The sequence below is a fragment of the Falco biarmicus genome, chromosome 2 (assembly GCF_023638135.1).
Source record: "Falco biarmicus isolate bFalBia1 chromosome 2, bFalBia1.pri, whole genome shotgun sequence".
NCBI classification, from domain to species: Eukaryota; Metazoa; Chordata; class Aves; order Falconiformes; family Falconidae; genus Falco; species Falco biarmicus.
In genome coordinates, this window is record NC_079289.1 from 101,015,738 (window position 1) to 101,033,485 (window position 17,748).

At 43.4% G+C, this 17,748-nt stretch overlaps 1 protein-coding gene across 13 annotated transcripts in view; it reads left to right on the top strand.

Annotated features, from left to right (window-relative positions):
* TIAM1 (TIAM Rac1 associated GEF 1) overlaps nucleotides 1-17,748 on the top strand; it is a 195,199-nt gene that overhangs the window by 158,026 nt on the left and 19,425 nt on the right. For 10 of the 13 annotated variants that reach the window (XR_008820079.1, XM_056327703.1, XM_056327702.1 and 7 more), the window contains 2 exons: nucleotides 2,283-2,507; nucleotides 12,455-12,561. Coding sequence is in view for 12 of the 13 variants with exons in the window: in XM_056327703.1 (XP_056183678.1) it covers nucleotides 2,283-2,507; nucleotides 12,455-12,561 (332 nt within the window). In the remaining variant the exon portion in view is untranslated. Of the gene's footprint in view, nucleotides 1-2,282; nucleotides 2,508-12,454; nucleotides 12,562-15,217; nucleotides 17,082-17,748 lie in introns of those variants that run through there. The other 3 variants (XM_056327701.1, XM_056327711.1, XM_056327712.1) reach the window with 2 other exon arrangements.

The window sequence follows — 17,748 nt, forward strand, 5'->3', positions numbered from 1 at the left end:
AAACCCTGTGGGTTTCTTGTGGGGAGAGAATATGATGGCGAGGGTGTGGGTGTTCAGCAAGGCTTCCTTGTTTTGCTTTTAGTTAATGTTTGTACAACAATTTAAATGAATGCGTGAACGCAGACTGCCTCCTGTGGGCTGAAATGCTAAAACATGCTTTCAGTGATACGCTGCTCTTGATAATTGATATGAAAAGCCACTTCTGTATGAACAGTACTTGGCAGGATATTGTGACAATATACCCAGATTTAGCAGAAAGCAGGGAGGAAAACTCTCTTCCTTCCATTACTTACACATGTTTGCATCTGACTGCACTTCCTAGAGTAAGTCTAATGAGATACTGTATTTCATTTCCTATTTTTTCTCTAATTAGAAAAATTAGATTTTATTTTCTCCTAATAATTTGTGTATCTTTTTGTTTTTTCTGTTGGTCTGCATTAGCTAGACCATTGTTGGAATTTGAGGTGCTTGATAGACATGATGCTTTATCCCAAATGATTCAAACAAGGATTACAAAGAGTAAATGAAGCCCCAGATAGGATGTTTATGGTTGCAGGCATATTAATCTGCTACTATTATGACATGGCATCACTAAGTAGAATAAATGAAATAATGTGAAATGCTTGACTTGCCTTGTTTTGTCCTTGTTTCAAATATGATTTTACAGTCCATTTACTTTGTAGCTATTCTATCTAGTTCATTTTATTCTCTCCGAAACTGCACACCACACTACAGTTTCTGGGCACAATTACATGCATTTAGAAAGATCTCAATTTTCCTAAAGAAGACTGAAGCTCTTTAGCCTCCTCCCTTCCACATTTCTTTCTTGAATGCAGGTAGGTAATCTGTTTCCTGGAGGATGCAGCTGAGCTCTGCTTGCAGCTCAGGCTCATCAAATCAGACCTTTCATCTGAGCTTTAAGGGTAGCAAGACTCACCCTTTGCATGATTGCCCAGCCAGAGGACTGCATGGCATGAGGGCAGGTCACCCCCACAGAGCAGCTCTTTCAACCCTTTAAATTCCAGCTTTCATTCCTGTAAATGCCAGGACAGTGACTGGGATGCCAGGCGGTCCCATTGGTGGGTGAGTGGCCATTGCAGAGCATGCGTTCCTGCCAGCTGTGCCCAGTGGGTCAGCTCCTGGGGGGATGTCTGTGGGGAACTGCTGGTGTCACCAAGTGGAGACAAAAGCTGCAGTGGCAGGAGCAGCTCCAGTGATCAGGGCTGTCAGCACTGGCATGCCCTGGCATGCTCCTGCCTGCCTGACCCTAGGTTTAAACCCTGGTCCAGCTTGCTGTTATTAGCTGGGAGAACGGGCCTGGCTGGCTGAGGGAAGGTCAGGTTTCCTGCAGGAGCTCTCACAGGGCTGCACATCTTCGGCGTTGCTGTGTCACCCCTGAAGTGAACAGGAGTCAGCTTTTTCCTCTGCAGATCCCCTTTTCCCTTGGGCACCGGTGCTATAAATAACTCATGAAATCAGATTGGAAAAAAACCGTAACTAACTTACCAAGCACTAAAATTTGCCTTTTGAAGATCTGTGTGCTAGGACGTGATCCAGAGACGGCCAGAGATGAGGCTGTCTGAAGTTCTACACCATACACCCCAGCTGAGTGGGAAACATTTTCTTTCCTCCTAGGTGTATGGGTAGGTGACCACTTCAAATAAAAGCCTTCACTTACATGGGAAGTTAAAAGCAAGAATCAAGCCAGCCCAGCTACTCCTTCCGCCATCCTATGTGCAAGCACCTCAGCAGTCTGGCTCTGTCCTTCAGTATATATTTATTTACGAGCGATGTGTTGTGTAGTGTGCCATGCTGTACAGCGGCTGTTCCCTTGCAGGGTAACAGGGCACTGGAACAGGCTGCCCAGAGAGGCTGTGCAGTCTCCTCTGGAAATACTCAAAACCTGCCCAGATGCAACTCTGTGCAACCTGCTGTAGGTGAACCTGCCTTATCAAGGGGGTTGGACTAGATAATCTCAGAGGTCCCTTCCAACCCCAACCATTCTTTGATTCTGTGAAGAAAAAGGGGTTATCTTGTTGCTGGTACATTGTGAGGGACTTTCTGGGCACCATGCTCTTAGGGATCATACTGGACTACCAGCCTGACAACAAATCTACAAAAGTCAATCAAATTTCAGTACCTTTTCCAGTCATAAATGTTTACTTTTATGTCTAGACCTAACACTGTCTGGCACTTCATAAACACCTGGCTGAGCTCCTTGATGTCTGTGGGTGACAGAAACGTTACTGTACAAGTCTTACCTGTTCCTTTCTGTGTTGCAGGCCTGAAAGCTGGCGATGAAATTGTGGAGATTAACAAGAAAGCTGCTGAGGATCTGGACTCAGCTTTGCTGAAAGATGCCCTTGTGCAGCCTTCACTGTGTCTTACTGTGCGCACCTATCCAGAGATAGAGGAAGGGCAGAAACTAATGCAGCCACCACCACGTCGCTTGGAAAACCCGTCTGACTTGACTGACAGCACACTGGTGTTTGCTGGCAGCAGCCAAGGTATTGGGTTCAATTTAGAAATCACCAGGAAGAAGATTCATGCTTACAGTGTGCTGGTGTAATCCCATTGATCCCTGCATGTAACTTCCATGGTGGAAGTGAGAGGAATTACAGTCTGAGTGTGCTGGGCGGATAGTACGTGGGAGCTCTGGAAGCCGTAAAGGTATAATCTGCGGTAGCCATGAAGGGTGACTGTGTACATGGTTAGGCTGTGAAACGGTGTCATCGCCAAATCCATGCCACATCATCTAGCTGTGCCTACAGCAAGTCACAGAACTACGTGCTTACTTTTGGGCTGCTCAGGAGGTACCTATACCTCTGGATTTGCCTACAGGATATGTGTATGGCAGGGAAGGAAGAGAGGATAAGCATTCGCCCTCTGTGGGGTTAGCCAGGAGCACGGGAGCCCTGCATGTTTCGTGAAATGCATAAATAACTCCCAAGGACAGTTTAAAACAACTAAAGTCGGGATTGTCATTACAGCCAAACATACCTAAGTGGTCCCACAGCACAGTGCAGTGGGAAGGGTCATTCCTGCCCACCATGTTGCCCTCTTCAGAAAACTGAACTGGCAGAAAATTAATCCCCAGCAAATATGAATTGTTTGCTGCTAGTTTAGCTTCCTGAACCAGCTGAGGCCACGCAGTCTTGCATGGGTTAAAAGAAATGGCTGCAGAATAGTAGGACTGCCTCCTTGGTGGTTGCTGGCTGATACATCTGTAAGACAGTGGTTTTGGAAATTGCACTGGAAAGCTCCTGCACCATGTCTTCTCTTACTTGCCTGTTTAGCCAAGTCTTATGTGCTGGCTCCTAAATGCCCCCTCCCCCCCGCAAAAAAAAAAAACAACCCAAAAACCCCAACAAAACAGAAGAGGATACTGGACATAACTGTTTGCTTTAGGTTTTTTGGAATAATGTAAAATACAGGAAAAATTAGTGGAATGGCCAAAAAGAAGTAGTTTTTAGATAATCAAAACTATTCTGAGCTGAGATAAATTTTGACTTTCAGTCGAAAGTAAATGGCATCTGAATATGTCAAAATACTTTCTTTTCTCCACAAAGTGAAGGTTTCAGAAATATCAAAATAATTGTTTTGACAACTATGAAATAGTTTTGGTTTGGGCACTTGGAATGAAAAGCTGGAGTAGGAGCAGAGCTGTTAATGCACTTCACTGATGTTCAAAGCCTTCTCCCAGGACATGTCTGACTGCTGCCATCACTCAGTGCAGGGGCTTCTGGGATGAGTGGGTGCAAACTAGAGCTAACCCAGGAGCAGCGTGAGTGCATTAACATGATGCTGAGCTGGAGCAAAGAAGCTGCAGTGAAAGATAGTTTGCTTGGGCTCAGGACCAAGCTGACTCATGTCTGCCTGCAAAGGGTCAGGGAGGTGCAGCCTGCCTTTCAACATTTCTGGATGCTGCTCTGGCTTTGCTTGAAATATTTACTTAAAGTGATCCAGCACAAATGCCATAGTTCAGATGACAGGAACACCTAGTGAGGAAAGGGAAAGCTGGACCCCTAGGCTGACTTTGGGGACTGTGATATTCATAGCAAGTGTAATAGCATGAACAAGAAAGCTTAAAAACAGCTTATTGCAAATACCTCAGAGGTGACTGATAAAAGCAACCTTATCTAAGATGCGGGATAAACTTCCAAAGGCAGTTAAAATTAAACATTTTCAGAAGGACATTCTCCCCTTCGAATTTTCATGGAACTCTTCCCAGTTAGGCTTTTGTGCTGAAAAATCAAGCTCATCTTGTACATTTTTACAGCTGGCCACAAGATGCCCCTATTTCCTACTTAACACCAGCTCTTTGTGGGGCCCGTCCTTTTGTCCTTGCCTGTGCTTTTTCACTGAATCCCTGAGTGCTCAATCCTCATACTCTAACTTTTCACTGAAGTGAGTGTCCACCCTGGGTGCAAAGACTTAGGGACTGGGACTTTTGTATTTATGCAACACAGTGATTTCTAAGGCAGAGGAGTCACATTTTGTAACCCAGGTTCTCAACAAGCAGACTCTCTGCCACTGTCAGTTCTCTGCATCGTTATTGTGAGGGCTTCAAGGGGTCCTTTTTCTTGCTGAGGGTAAGATAACGCACAGTTTGCCAAATGTGTCTGGAGAACCTAGCATTTGCCTTTTAACATTACCCAGTAATAACCCTGCGTGCCCCATGTGAAATGCGGACATAGGACATTGCTGATGGACACATCATGACAAAATCAGGCTTCCTGCCTCTGATGCTTTGTAGGCACGACTTCCTTTGTGCTGCTCTCAACTCAAGTCATGTCTGTCCTCCTTTGTAAGCTTCTCCTGAGCTGGATTTTTGTGGTTATCGCAGTGGTGTGGAACGGCTGCTTGTTTTTCCATGTCCTGCAGTGACTATGTGAACTGTCTGGTGGGCTAAAGCGCCTCCTTCTTAAATAGCTCCCCAGGACCAGGGCTAAGCTTTGGGGCTTCCTTTTCCCTTCAGATTTCTGTCAGTACAGCTGCCCGTCGCTTTTGGTGTGCTATAGTCAGCTCCTTCACTCGCTTTCAGGCAACAGGCAGCACAGAAGCTAGACCTCTGTTGACATTTGCTTTCCTTAAAAACGTGGCAAACAAAGTGGGACTCACCTTCCTCCTCAAAGGCAGAGGAATACTTCTTTAACCAACAGAAGCAACACAATAGCTCATCAGCAGATGTGCAGGTGTCTGTGGCAGCTTCTGAAAGCATCTGTAGTTGCCATTTGGAGTACGCTTCTGAAGAATGACGTTAAGATGGTGTTTAAAGTTAAACAATGCCGATGCTCTAATTTGGGATGCTTAGCCTGAGGCAGGAGTGAAATTAAGGATCTGCACCCAAGTGTGTGACTGGGAGGTATTTTGATCTTCTCCATCAATTTCTCTCCACTTAGGTGTTTGTAGAACACGCTGTTTTACTGAAGCCTTTCTTCGTCTGGCCCTGTGCTTTTTCAGGGACTCGTTACCTAAAATGGGATCCATGTGAAATTTTAAAAAGGGGTACATGCTTTTGTTTGGGACATTGTGGCTGTATGTTAGATTTTTGGTCTGGGCTCCATAGCTTCTTTTAGAGAGCAGTCAAGTATGAAATACCCACTGACCTGTTTATTTGTGTCCTTGTTGATCCCTGGCAGTTTGGCTGGCTAGTCAAATCAGCTCGGTGATTTCTGTTCGATGCTTTTACAGCATGCAGATTTTTTAATTTGGTCCCGAAGTATTGTAACCCCCTTTCAGCAGAGGGTGAAACTTTGCTGGGCCAGAATGCCAGCAGGTATAAATCACCCGTAGGCACATCCATTCTCCAGAACTTCAGGGTCTGGTTGGTCGATCATGCTGATGTCCCATAATTATCTTCACTAGCAATTCTTCATCCTCATCGACTATGAAGGCAGCAAAGGGTAGGTTTTTTGTGTGAGACAAAACATATTGTGTGTTTTCAATAGAAAGATGCTGTGTTACGTTTTCCTAAGGAAGCTTTCCTAATGCCTCATTACTCAGCGGGAGGTCTTCCAGGAGCAAAGCAGTGCTGTGTTTCTGGGAGTTGACCTCCCTGAAGTGACTGCCAGTGCTTCTGTGAAATGGGTCTCGTAACAGCTGTTTCATTATCTGGAACTACCTTGTATATACTGAGGCTGGGGCTAGAGCTGCAAATCAGCCCTGTGGCAGTGATTACTTCATTCTGTTTACTTAACAGGTTATTCGTGAAATGACCTTGCATTTTATACCTCTAATTGATGTGAAAAACATCATCTTGAGTATGATATAAACTTTCTCCTAGGAATTCACGCTGCATCAGGCTTGCAGAGCCATAGGCTTTGTTCCTTTAATCTATTATTGTTTTTCCTGGCTTTCATTCTTCTGTCTTGCTAATGCAGCCTACATAAATCTGGTTGAGGAGGACTAGCTCTCATTCTGTCTGGAGCCCTGCAGCCTGTTTTCCTTATTGCCTAAAAGGATCAGTGAGAACTGCTCCCTATTTGTCTCCCTGTTTGCTCCATTCAATCCAGGGAACGAGAGGCTGAAAGCTGGAAACGCAGCACTGCATCTCCCCAAAATCATAAAGAAGGTATTTTATATTGGAAGGGGATTTGGGAATGGGATCCATACTTGTTTGTGGTCTCCCCACAGTTCACTGCCTTTTTTTACACCGGGGTGGAGTTTCTGAAGTTCAGGCTTTGCACGCTCCTGTATTTTGGAGACCTCTAGTATAAGGGATAACTCTGCAAGGATAACTGTGAGCCATATAAATCACCATGCAGAATGTATAAATGGTAAAAAAGATCTTCTAGATCTGAAGTAGCTAGGTATTTTTAAGGAGTCTATTATTTTGTCATTCAGAAAGCAGGAGAACCAGAGGCTGAAGTTAACACACACCGTAAAGACTATGCTATAAAACTGAAACACACTTTCACTGCACTGTAAGAATGGCCACTATTTTTCATTCCATCCTCGTACTGTCACAGGTCCCCTTAGGCTAAGTAATTTGGATTTCAGAACAAGCTGAGACTAACAGTAACCTTAATTTCTTCAGGGTTATTTTCCTGAGGCAGAGGACTGATTTCATACCTTTTGTAGTATGTTAAAAAATACTGTGAGCATTCAGTGCTTGATTTAGCAATTCGAGAGGCCCTTACTGCAGCAGCAATCTGAGAGTCTTGCATATAATTAATGAGAGACATGCAGAACTGTTGCTCATGAGATCTCGTTTCTAAGAGCTTAAAAGCCAAAACTCAAGGATGTTGCTTCAGTCAGAATTGTGTCCAGAGGTCTCATTCCTGTTTTTTTTCTAAAGACCACCTGAGCTGCTGTTGACGCGTCAGTTTTTGCCTTGTGGCTTTGGGTTTCTGCCCCCATCCCACCGCCGCTGCAGTAAGCGTACCTGCACCGTCCTTTAGCATCTTCATACTCCTGCTGTGTTGCCGCTCCCCCTGCCGGCTCCCAGCGCCATATTTGCAGAAGAAAAGGCTGTTTGTTCTGTTTGCAGTGTCTCTGGTTTCCAAGGTCCCTGAGCACGTGCTTTGTTTTTACATCTATGAAAAATCCTGTTTATTCCCAAGGGGCTACTCAAGCACATTACAAGTGCCTGACTAGGCTCCTGACCAGGGAAGGGGTGAAAAGTGGCCATGGTACAGTTGGGACAGGGAAGGTTTCATTGAATATGCATTTTTCCCCAAGAAGAGAGAGTGAATTAAGTGACATTCAGCATAGATTTTTCTATATTTGTACAATTTATTACCTAGTTGCAATGGAAGGAGGAGCAAAAGAGTTCTGTTGAAAAGAGATTTATGCGGCTTGTTCTGTAGCTCTGCAGGAAAGGCAGTGTTTCCCATTTTGTTCCTGTACTGTTCTTTGGTGGCTCAGTAGACTGAAACTGGTAGTTTGTAGCTCAGTTTTATAGGTCTTTGGAGAAGATATCAACTCTGTGGGGCCTCCCAATGGGACAGAATACCCCACTATAAAAAGGATGTTTCCTTCTTGCATGTTTCAGTGTTTCAAAGCTAACCAGAATTCTACAAAAGAAAAAAAATGCATACTTACCTTTTTTTATTGTGGATTTATAGGCAAGATTTTGTCTCAAATAAAAATTTAATCTGGGAGATGGTTCCCTAACAATTCGTATTCAAGTTGTTCAGTTTAACGATGGAGTCTTTTCTGAAAGGTACTCTGTTGTCATAATGGGGCCATTCCCCAGCAGCATTTAGAAATGGCAATTTCTGTTTAAGGAAGTTACTGTTGAGCTCAAGTAAGTTGATAACTTTTTCTTTTAAGACTACAGTCAAACATGAGGTGCTGAAAGCACTTGGCCACTGAAACCTTTGTAGCCCTTCTCGCAGGAGCACTGACACCTAAGTGACTTGGCTGGGATTCAGCTGGGGTAGTCACGTTCCGCCTGGTCCATATTTCTTCTGTGCTTTCAGCTCAGATGAGGTTCGCTCCTTATTTCCTGCTGAAGGTGATTAAGCAATCACTATATTTTACTTCCAGTATTGCTGATTGTCATCGGTGAAAGAAATACGGAGGAGCACAACACGCCTTTTGCAGGGAGCAAGCGGTGGCAGGCAGGCAGGGAAGGACACCAGGCTGAGCTCCTGTCCCTGGCACTTGTTGGCCAGCTGCGGCAGCCCCAGAGCTCTGCCTCAGTCGCATGGCAAGGTGTAGTGTGGGTTGCTGAGACGTGTAAAACAACCGCCTTGGGAGACTGAGGCACCTTAAAGTTACAAACCAAAGCTTTCAGCCATCTGAGCGTACAACGTGCTGCAGATGGCTGCCCTTGCCAGCACTGAGCACTTCCCCAGTGCTGCCACCGGGAGGATTACCTTCAGTATCGCCCATTCCACATACTCAGAAATAAAGCATCGAGATGCAGAGTTTTCTGATTTGTGTGCTGCTTTTTTGTGTTAGTAGGATGTGCACTTCTGAGCTTTGCACCCCAGCTGACAGAGCTGGGCTAGGAATATTTATTTCTGCTGTATTAAAAAAAAATGTATAATCTGGCACCAAGAAGTGGACTTCAAGAGCAATATCAAATATTGTGGAAGTCTCATTAAAATCTTGAGCAACAGCAACTCTGCAAATTGGAAGCAGCAGCCATGGAAAATCTTAGCCAAGTGTTGGCATGGTGCTTAAGCTTGTGATTCTCCAGGCCTTTAAGCCCCAGAACCTTTGCTCCAGTGATATAAGACTCCCTTTCATTTTGCTAGTTTTAGCCATAAGTAGGAGTTATTTAATGGGCATTAGTCATAATGTCACAGATATTACACTGCTGAGGCAACTTGGGAGCTCGTGTGACCTCCATCTGTGCTGGTGGCCGCATGGATTTGACCCCCATTTCCTCCTGCATTTCCCTTTCTAATTCCTTAATGTCAAGTGAAGCCCATGTGTTACCATCCCTAGTAGTGGCTGGGCAACGTTTAGGTGCTGCAGAAGGAAATGAACATATTGCCCTCTGAGCTCCTTGCAGAGCCAAATAAAGATTTACAGGGCAAAAATAAAATGATGTAGTCAACCTGACAGAAATGGGATGGTAACTGGAAGGTATTAAAAGGCCGGGACGTGCGACATTATTGAACTGATTGCCTACGTTTAACAGCGCGCAGATAAACCTGCTAAAGTCGACATTGACTTTGGCAGCTTAAGACATTAGAAATACCCTGAGCACATGTGCTGTGTGGCTGCTCATTAAGGCGTGAGTGAATGATTGCTGTCTACTGGGTAAAAGTGTTTATACTGCAGGAAACAGATTAAGTGGTGTTTTAATATACAGGAAAAGAAAAAGTGGTGGCTTAAAAGCAAAAATGAAAACCCCCAAACAAACATTATTTGCCTTGGCTTGGGGTGAGAAACAGCTGTAAGATGTATTTCACACAGCTTGTAATGGGAAGTTAATTGCAGGGAAAAAACACAGACTGCTCCAGACAAATTATGACACATAGCACATTTTTTTTTCATATTTTTTAATGGATAGCTTAAGGGTTTTAAGGATTTTTTCACACATTAATAGAGAGACCAGAAAGCTGATAGTCCAAGTTGATAAAATATGGGCAAGGCTCAGAAACCTAATTTTTTACAGAAAAAACACTTCTTCAAATAGATTTTGTGTTGCCAAACAACCCCTACAGGCATATCTTTTTAAAAAGTAAACCTATCTTTTAAGAAAAGAGTCATGTCTTCCAGAAGTTCAGCTATGAACTACCTTTTATGTCTTTTTAATTTTATTTCATGTCCAGTTTAGCTCCATCCCATTATATACGTTCTGAATTTATTTCCAGGTTTCTGATTTCCACTTTTTCCAAATTATTTGCAGACTCAAAAAAGTGGAAATCTTGTACAGTCGTGCAAATTGGTTTTGGTGATGGTGGCTGAAAGCTTGCAAGAACAACAGCTGAAGCTGGGTACTGAGGAACCCAAACCTGGATCTCTGCCATCAGTCTTGATGGAGAGAAACTTACCTAGGATGTGTCTGCCAACTAACATTGTGCATTAAAATAAAACTCCTTGAAAGAAGAGCGGTGGCTTTTCAATTGCAGCGAAGGGGCAGCAGAATTTTCCTTATGAATTTAGGAAACATATTTCCTAGAGACTATAATTTCTGGACCATGAAATATATTTCATTCCAGTATAAATATAAACAAATACACTAGGTGTGTATCAGGTGGTTCTTTTTTTAAAAAAATCTCTTGATTTTAAAGCAGCTTGCCATTTTTATTTTAATTAAAAAGACCATCCACTATCATAGTCTTTTTGGCCAAACCACACAGTATTTAACTGAAATATATCAGTGTAACAAATAGGTGTTACCATCACTGTGGCCTTTTTACTCATAGCATTGCTGTCTGGCCAAATGCTTCTTACACACAAATAGATGTGACTTAGCTAAATTGAAATGTCTAATTGAAAAATAGCAAGTAACGTGAAAGTCACCATGGGACTAACATGGAAATGGTGCTGCGTCTGATGTGCTAAATCACTGTTAATCGTTGTAAATGTCCATGTTCCAGCTGGACCAGTGGGTGCTCACAACACGATAGTGCGCTGTTGGGCTGCTTCTATTTGTAGGTCTAGCAAACAAAAAAAACCCCAAGACTGGTTTTAAAAAAATTGTGTTCTGTTACAGGACAGTGTCAGTTTGCCACCAAAAGGTTTAAATGCTGCATGCTAACAATACAGCCAAAGTTATGTTAATATAGTCTGTTGAGTCTTGGGTTTTAAAAGGGAGGGATTTTCTGTGTTGCAGCATCCATTGAACTTTGATTAGGCTTTTTCACATTACCTGAAGAATAAATGTAATGTAATGGAATAAAAGGTATAATCCCTGGTGGGACATTGTCCTGTTTGTGTGGCAGGATGCAGGCAGGGAGGCATACTCAGAAACCATCCTTCCCTATCCAGCCCCAGAAGTGGCAGCACACCACAGAAAAAAACCCTCATCCTTATGGGGTTGAGGGGAGGAGAGGGGAAAGTTAAAAGGAATTAATGTTTGGACTCAGTTACTGTAAAGTACCTCTTTATGCTGGCTTGAAGGTCATTTGACGCATGTAGGAGAATCCCAGCAGAGTTCAGTCCATCACTGGGCGTTATAATTTGCCATAACTAGAAGCTGAACATACATGAAATCTGTTTTTCTGTGAAGACTGGCTAATATGTAGTAATACTGCTTCTTACATCTATTTGAGTCAGAGGATGAGATTCCCAAAAAAGTTATTTGTGCACAGAGGTCTCAGGCTGAGATTAGTTCTCTTTCTTTCATCACTTGCCGGTAATTCATCATTTACTTACAAGAGGTCACAAACGAGTTTTTAGCTGTGTTATCAGCGTAGTCTCGGGAAGACTGCTCAGGCACAGAGGTGCATAGTTGTGGCCACGTACTGATGGAAATGAAATCTAGTTTTCAGTTGATGTATTAGACTCCTAAAATCTGCTAAAACCAGATTTGCTTCCTTAAAAATCAACATAGAAACTCAGTAGTGGGTGTGTTAAACCAAAGCTGCAAGCAATTTAAAATCATCACATTCAGCTTAACTCAGAAGAAGGGCTGACTGAGACTTGCTTCTTGGCATGACTTGCCCGTTCACATACTGCAGTTTCCATTTGAAACCACTGAAGTATAAAGGTAGGCAATTGCTTGCCAGCCAAGAAATTAATGCTAAATGTAAGAATTTAAATGTGGCACTTTAGCCTTATCTCTGAATCAGCTTTCGTAGTTTCCAAGTAAGTAACGTGTCTGGCCATAACTTGTGTATTTTTACACCTATAGTTAAACCTGGCCCCTGCTCTAAACCAAGGTAGTCCTTTGGGGCCATTGAGTGCCTCTGGCATAACACCTTGTGGGCATGTACTTGTGTACAGGATGGGGCCTGGCCCTCCATGGGAGCTCCACGTCTGTTGCACCCAGCTTTTGGAATTTTTTGAAATTATGGTTGGGTTTTCATGCGCATCTCAATTTCAGCAGGGCACTCGCTTTGTGGCGACCCGGACAGCTCTGTTGAGACAGCTCCAGAGGAGGCAGAAGCACAAGACTTGGAGTCATCTGATGAGGCCGATAAGATGAGCAAGGTGAGAAAGTTTCATTTTCACATGAAATGGAGTGAAAGTGCAGTACAGTCACAGCTGATGTGCTGGCTTCACAGCTGCACACAATTAAAGCATCTTTCCTGGGAAAATGTTAATCTTACTTTTGAGGTGTTTACGGATGCTATTGAATGTAACAAATTACAGCTTTGATTATGGCACATCACTACCTCTTAAGCAAGACTTGTGCCCTTTTTCCAGGGTTGATTCACATCTTCAGTAACTTCTGATAATATTCCCACATAGCTTTTAAATGGGCTAGTTTATCACCTCCTTCACCAGAGCAGGTCAGCTAAAGCAAAAGATCAGGTGGGTTATTACAATTTGTTATTATTTCTTGATTTCTAGGCATAGGAGGAATATAAGTTAAACAATATTTCCCTAAATCAATAGCATAGTGCACATGCTAGTTTTTAAATGCAAACTAATTATAGCCAATCTACATTAAATTGAAGCAAACCTCTCCAATTATAGCTAAGAGGTTGTGCAAATGGATTGCTAATTGCCATCTATTGAGGGATGGGTTTTGCAGTGGTTGGTAGTTTGCACTTGCTGTGGTACTGGCGGGCTTTATACAGCATTAGATGTGATGATTAGTATCTTTTGAGGCAAAATCAAGTGACATTATTTTAAAGACACTGATTGCTTTTAGGTATTTGTTGCATAGGTGGTGATGAGAGCTTACAGCTATTTTTCTACAGAATTAACGATCTAATGAGAATCAGATCTCACACAGTTTGTGCTTACGTACAGGTGTGTTTTTTCTCAGCTCTTGTTTTAACTAAAATGTGTTATAGTGAGCTCTGAGCTGGTCCCTGTGCTGTTCTACTTGTCATTGTAGTGAAAGGAAGGAAAAGACCTTGGCCTCTCGTTTCCTGATCTCTTATGTCATGCTAGCCTGTAGTTTTGTCTTTGATAGCCAGACAGTGGAAGTCAGATAAGAGAAAACATTCCTATGCATGAAATATATACATGCTGAGAAGGTGATTACTTGTACAGTTTGTTTCCAGGTTTTATTACAGAACTTCTTCTTGTAAGTACAAAGAATTTCTTCTTTAGTAAGTGCAAGTGTTTGTTGATACTTTGGGATTTTTAACTGTAAATATGTGGGATTTTCATATGCTCTGCAAATAGTCTCTTCTGTTAAACACTGAAGCTGTGGAAGAGCACGGAGCATAACACATAGCTGCTCGGGGAATAAATGTTCTGTGTTTTCTGTAGCTTTCTATTTCTGAACTGTGTGACAGGCTGTGGGGTTCCATTTTGCATCTTGCCTCCTGGATCTTCAGAGCTGTAATTGCCTGAAGCAAGGCGTAAGGATTACATGATTAGCTCTGTGGCTCAGCAGATTTAGTTAAACTGAGAAATGTGCATTAGCAGCACTAATGCTTAATATTCGTATATTGGAAGAGTAGCTTGTAACTCTAACAAGCCTTTGTTTCCAACGAGAGGAACACTTGTCTTTTCTGTAAATGAAATGTTGATATCAGTACATGTTTTCTTTTAAAATTCAGAAAAATGTCTTGGTTTGTTTGTGTGATATCGAGGGGAGTGAGGCATTTTACTTTTCATTCTGGTTGTTATGGGGCAAGCTCCTTGAAATGGTCTTCCATAAAAAAAGATATATAATGTGCTCAACTTGGCATACTCATGAATGCTGCTGTCCCTGTTTGTATAGAAGAGCTCTGTACCAAGTGGGCTTTCTTTGTGGTTCCTCTCTAACAAAAGCTACAGAACCCCCCAAATTATTCTGCAGTGCCTGTAGAGAATTCTAGTATATGGTGTAGGGGAGTAAAGAAGCTCAATCAACGGGAGGATTTTCCCAGTCCCATTGCTTTTCTGTGTTCTTGGGAAAGTTGATCTGTGTGGGGAGTGAGGAGTCTCCAACACATCTTTTTCTGTGGAAAGTCACCAGCCAGCTGGCATGGTGAGGAAAAAAGCAAAGGTGTTTTCCTGTCCATGCACTGCCACACCTTTCCATGCCTCTAGGATTATGGCACAGAAGATTAAGCTGATGTCCTCAGCGCTGTTTTACAGGGGTTATTTTTGTACGTGGGAAGTGGAACACCCTGCCCTTTTACCACCAGGAGGGGCATGTTCCCCTGTGATGCCATTACTGCCACAGCTTCCAGACTCCCTCAGATGGAGGAGTTCAGGGGAGACTTTCTTTATTTTCTGCCCTTCTTGGCAAAAGCAGGGCAGGAGCACTCTTCTCCATTCGCCGCTGGGCAGCAGAGGAAATCCATTTTAACTGCGCTGGAGCCTCCCAGCTAAATGCAGAGTTCTCCTTCTTTCAGCCCAGATGCAGCATTAGTAGCTGAAGATCCGAAAATAGCTTTTGGGTTGTCTTTTGCCTTGCGATAGCATGATCCTGAGGCAGGGCTTAATCCTGCAAACATCACTGTTCTGTGCCGTGGTGCTGGTGGTCTGCTGATGCCCACAGAGCGCTGCAGAGGAGGAGAGCCCAGAGCTGCTCTGAGGAAGGTTGCCAGCTCTCCAGCCAGCAAAGCGATCCTAGGGGAGAGTTAATAATTCATGGGAAAAGGAGAGGAACGCAGTGCTGCAGCTGTCCTTCATCTGCTCTTGTAGCACAGGCTGGGTAGGCTTTTTATGAAGGTAAGCTGTGTGAAATTCTACCTAAAGCTGCACTTGGGTCCCTTCTGACTTACTTGTAACTTTCTCATGTAGGTGATGCATGGTTGTATACAACACAGGAGATACTCAAATGTGTCTTCCCTTCTCCTCCTTCTCCTCCCTCCCAGCTGTCTCTTTCCCTTCCCCCAGCCCAGCATGTGTGCACGTGGGTGTATGTTTCCTTAGTAGTGGTGCATTTGTTTCTTAATCTGCAAAAGCCTCCAAGCTGTTGATGGTGGTGAAGGATTTGGAGGGTACACCAGTGCTCTGAGAATTCCTCCGTTTCCTGAAAATCTTATCTTCTGTAAAGACCTGATAATGTGAAGTTTACTTCTCTACCACTGTTGTCAAAGGAATCATTATAATAATAAGCAAAAATTAAATGTCTGTAGAACTATTCTGATAAAATACTAGAAACCTGTTTCCAAGGTGGGTTGAGGCAGTAGCAAGCAGCTAGGCTTTCTGGATGCAACTATTTTCCTTTAAGCCGTGCAGCTGTCAGTGGTCTGAGTTGTGCTCCCAGTTGCTTGTGCTCTGGGGTGGGCTCCTGACTTTCCTTTCTTCCTCCATGTCATGTGGGAGCCAAAGGGAAGAGAGCTGGGAGGGAGAAGAGTGGAGAAAAAGAAAGCCTGCTCTCTGCCATCTCTTCAGGTTTGCTTTCACCTAGCATGGGAATTAAAGTTGCAGGCTGTTTATGAAATGGAGGTGATGCCCCTTTATCAGTTTCCAGCTCAACAGAATATCAGGAACGTTTCATACCAGAGTAATTTTTTTAAACGGTGACTTGCCTCTGTGGTGACCTGTTTTGGCCTTTTAAATACTGTAAAGTAAACAGAGGTTCAAAGGAGGTACCCTGAAAACTGAGCGTATGTGTGAGTTCGTAATGTTGCAGGTTACCAACGGCTAAGATAGGTGTTGTGTTGCATCTCAAGATCAATCTTTGTGCATTTTTTTCACTGTTAATAGCCCTTTGAATTTAATTGGGAATGTGTTTTAAAACCTGTCATCAGTTAAAATACTGTAGGATGCTCATTTCTCCCTGTTTCTAATTAAAGACATCTGCCTCTTGAAATGAAAGCTAATTACCTTGCAGCACTTGTGCTTGGGAGAGCATGCCCTAATGGGCTGTGTGTGTACATGCTTATACCATTTAGAGGTATTTTTTCCAAGAAAATAGGTCGTCGTCTTTCTGCAGCATTAGTCAAGACCAGAATTAAGTCTCAAAAGCTTCAATGTGTTGCAATAGATGTCAAAGGATTAAAACAGGGATTTGAAGGGTAGGTTTTCCAGTAGCGTAACTGGCTCTTTTAAGTTCTTTTAATTCTGTGCCTCTGTCCCTTCAGATGTTTAATATTCTTCAGCAGTGCTGTTCGTAGCCAATCGGCTCATGCTCAGCTACAGGCAACAGACATTTATATTCCTGAGCTGTCTTCACCTCCGCTTTGCTGCATTTCAGCCTCTCTGCTGAAGTTTTCCTCTTAACGAGTCTATGAAAAGCGGTGTTGAGTTCTCAGCTTCAACTGGTAGCCGGCTCTTAATTCCAGCTGATGCGGTGAGCAAACGAGGCCAGCGGCAAATGACACATGCAGAAAGGCTTTGCTTAGAGAAATATGGTCACTGCTCTTCCTTATTAGAATACAGCCGTATTCTGTGTTGCATGCCAAGTAAACAGTGTGGAGTATCCTTCTGAAGTGGGAAAGCCTGTTGGACCAGCTGAATATGTGGAGAAATGGGATTTTTCCTCCTAGATGAGTGACAGCTCTGGCTATACTGCCTTTCCAGCGATGTCGGCTCTTTGGAGAGTTAACCGTAAACTCAAGAACGAAAGCGCTGGGAGAGCTGGCGATTCTCTGTACCGTATGCTGTATTTGGTGAGCAGATCTACTGTGCAACACAACTAGTCTTAAGTAATTAGCAGTTAAATGAATTTTCATGCTGTTTTAATTTTCAGGTTATAAATTCGAGGCTGAGCTGTAACATATATATCCTGTAGAGGCTTTTTGTTACCGTGCAATGTCGTTAGCAGTCCTGGCAATGCGTGAAAGGATGCAATTTACCTGAGTTTTGTTTGGGAGATCAGTACTGCTTAGAGTTTGCCATCCGTGGCAGACAGAGGTGCTGTGTGCCATTCAAGGGGGCGATCTGCCTGATGTGCAGGCACCCCTATGCCTTTATACGGTAAGCGCAACAGGAATTGGCATTCCACTTTCAAAACTATAGGGCAGGCAGCCAAAACTCCCCACTGCAGCATCAATATGTTTGATGAGTTTAAGGGCTTGCTCCTCCTGCATGGGAAGGATGAGCTTAGCTCCTCTGCTGAGCCCCCTGCAGAGGAGGGGTTAATGTACTTGCAAAGTAAACCTCACTTTACAGCCCAGTTGTGCCAGCCCTCCATCTCATTTTAGGGTTGCTAGATGGGATTGCTCAAAGGATTGTGCTTGAAGTGTGGTGCCCTAATTCTCCTAGAGAAATCCTGGTTCAGTGCTATCATTGTCACAGCTGGCAAACAGAGCTGGTACTGGAAGGTAAAAGGATCTC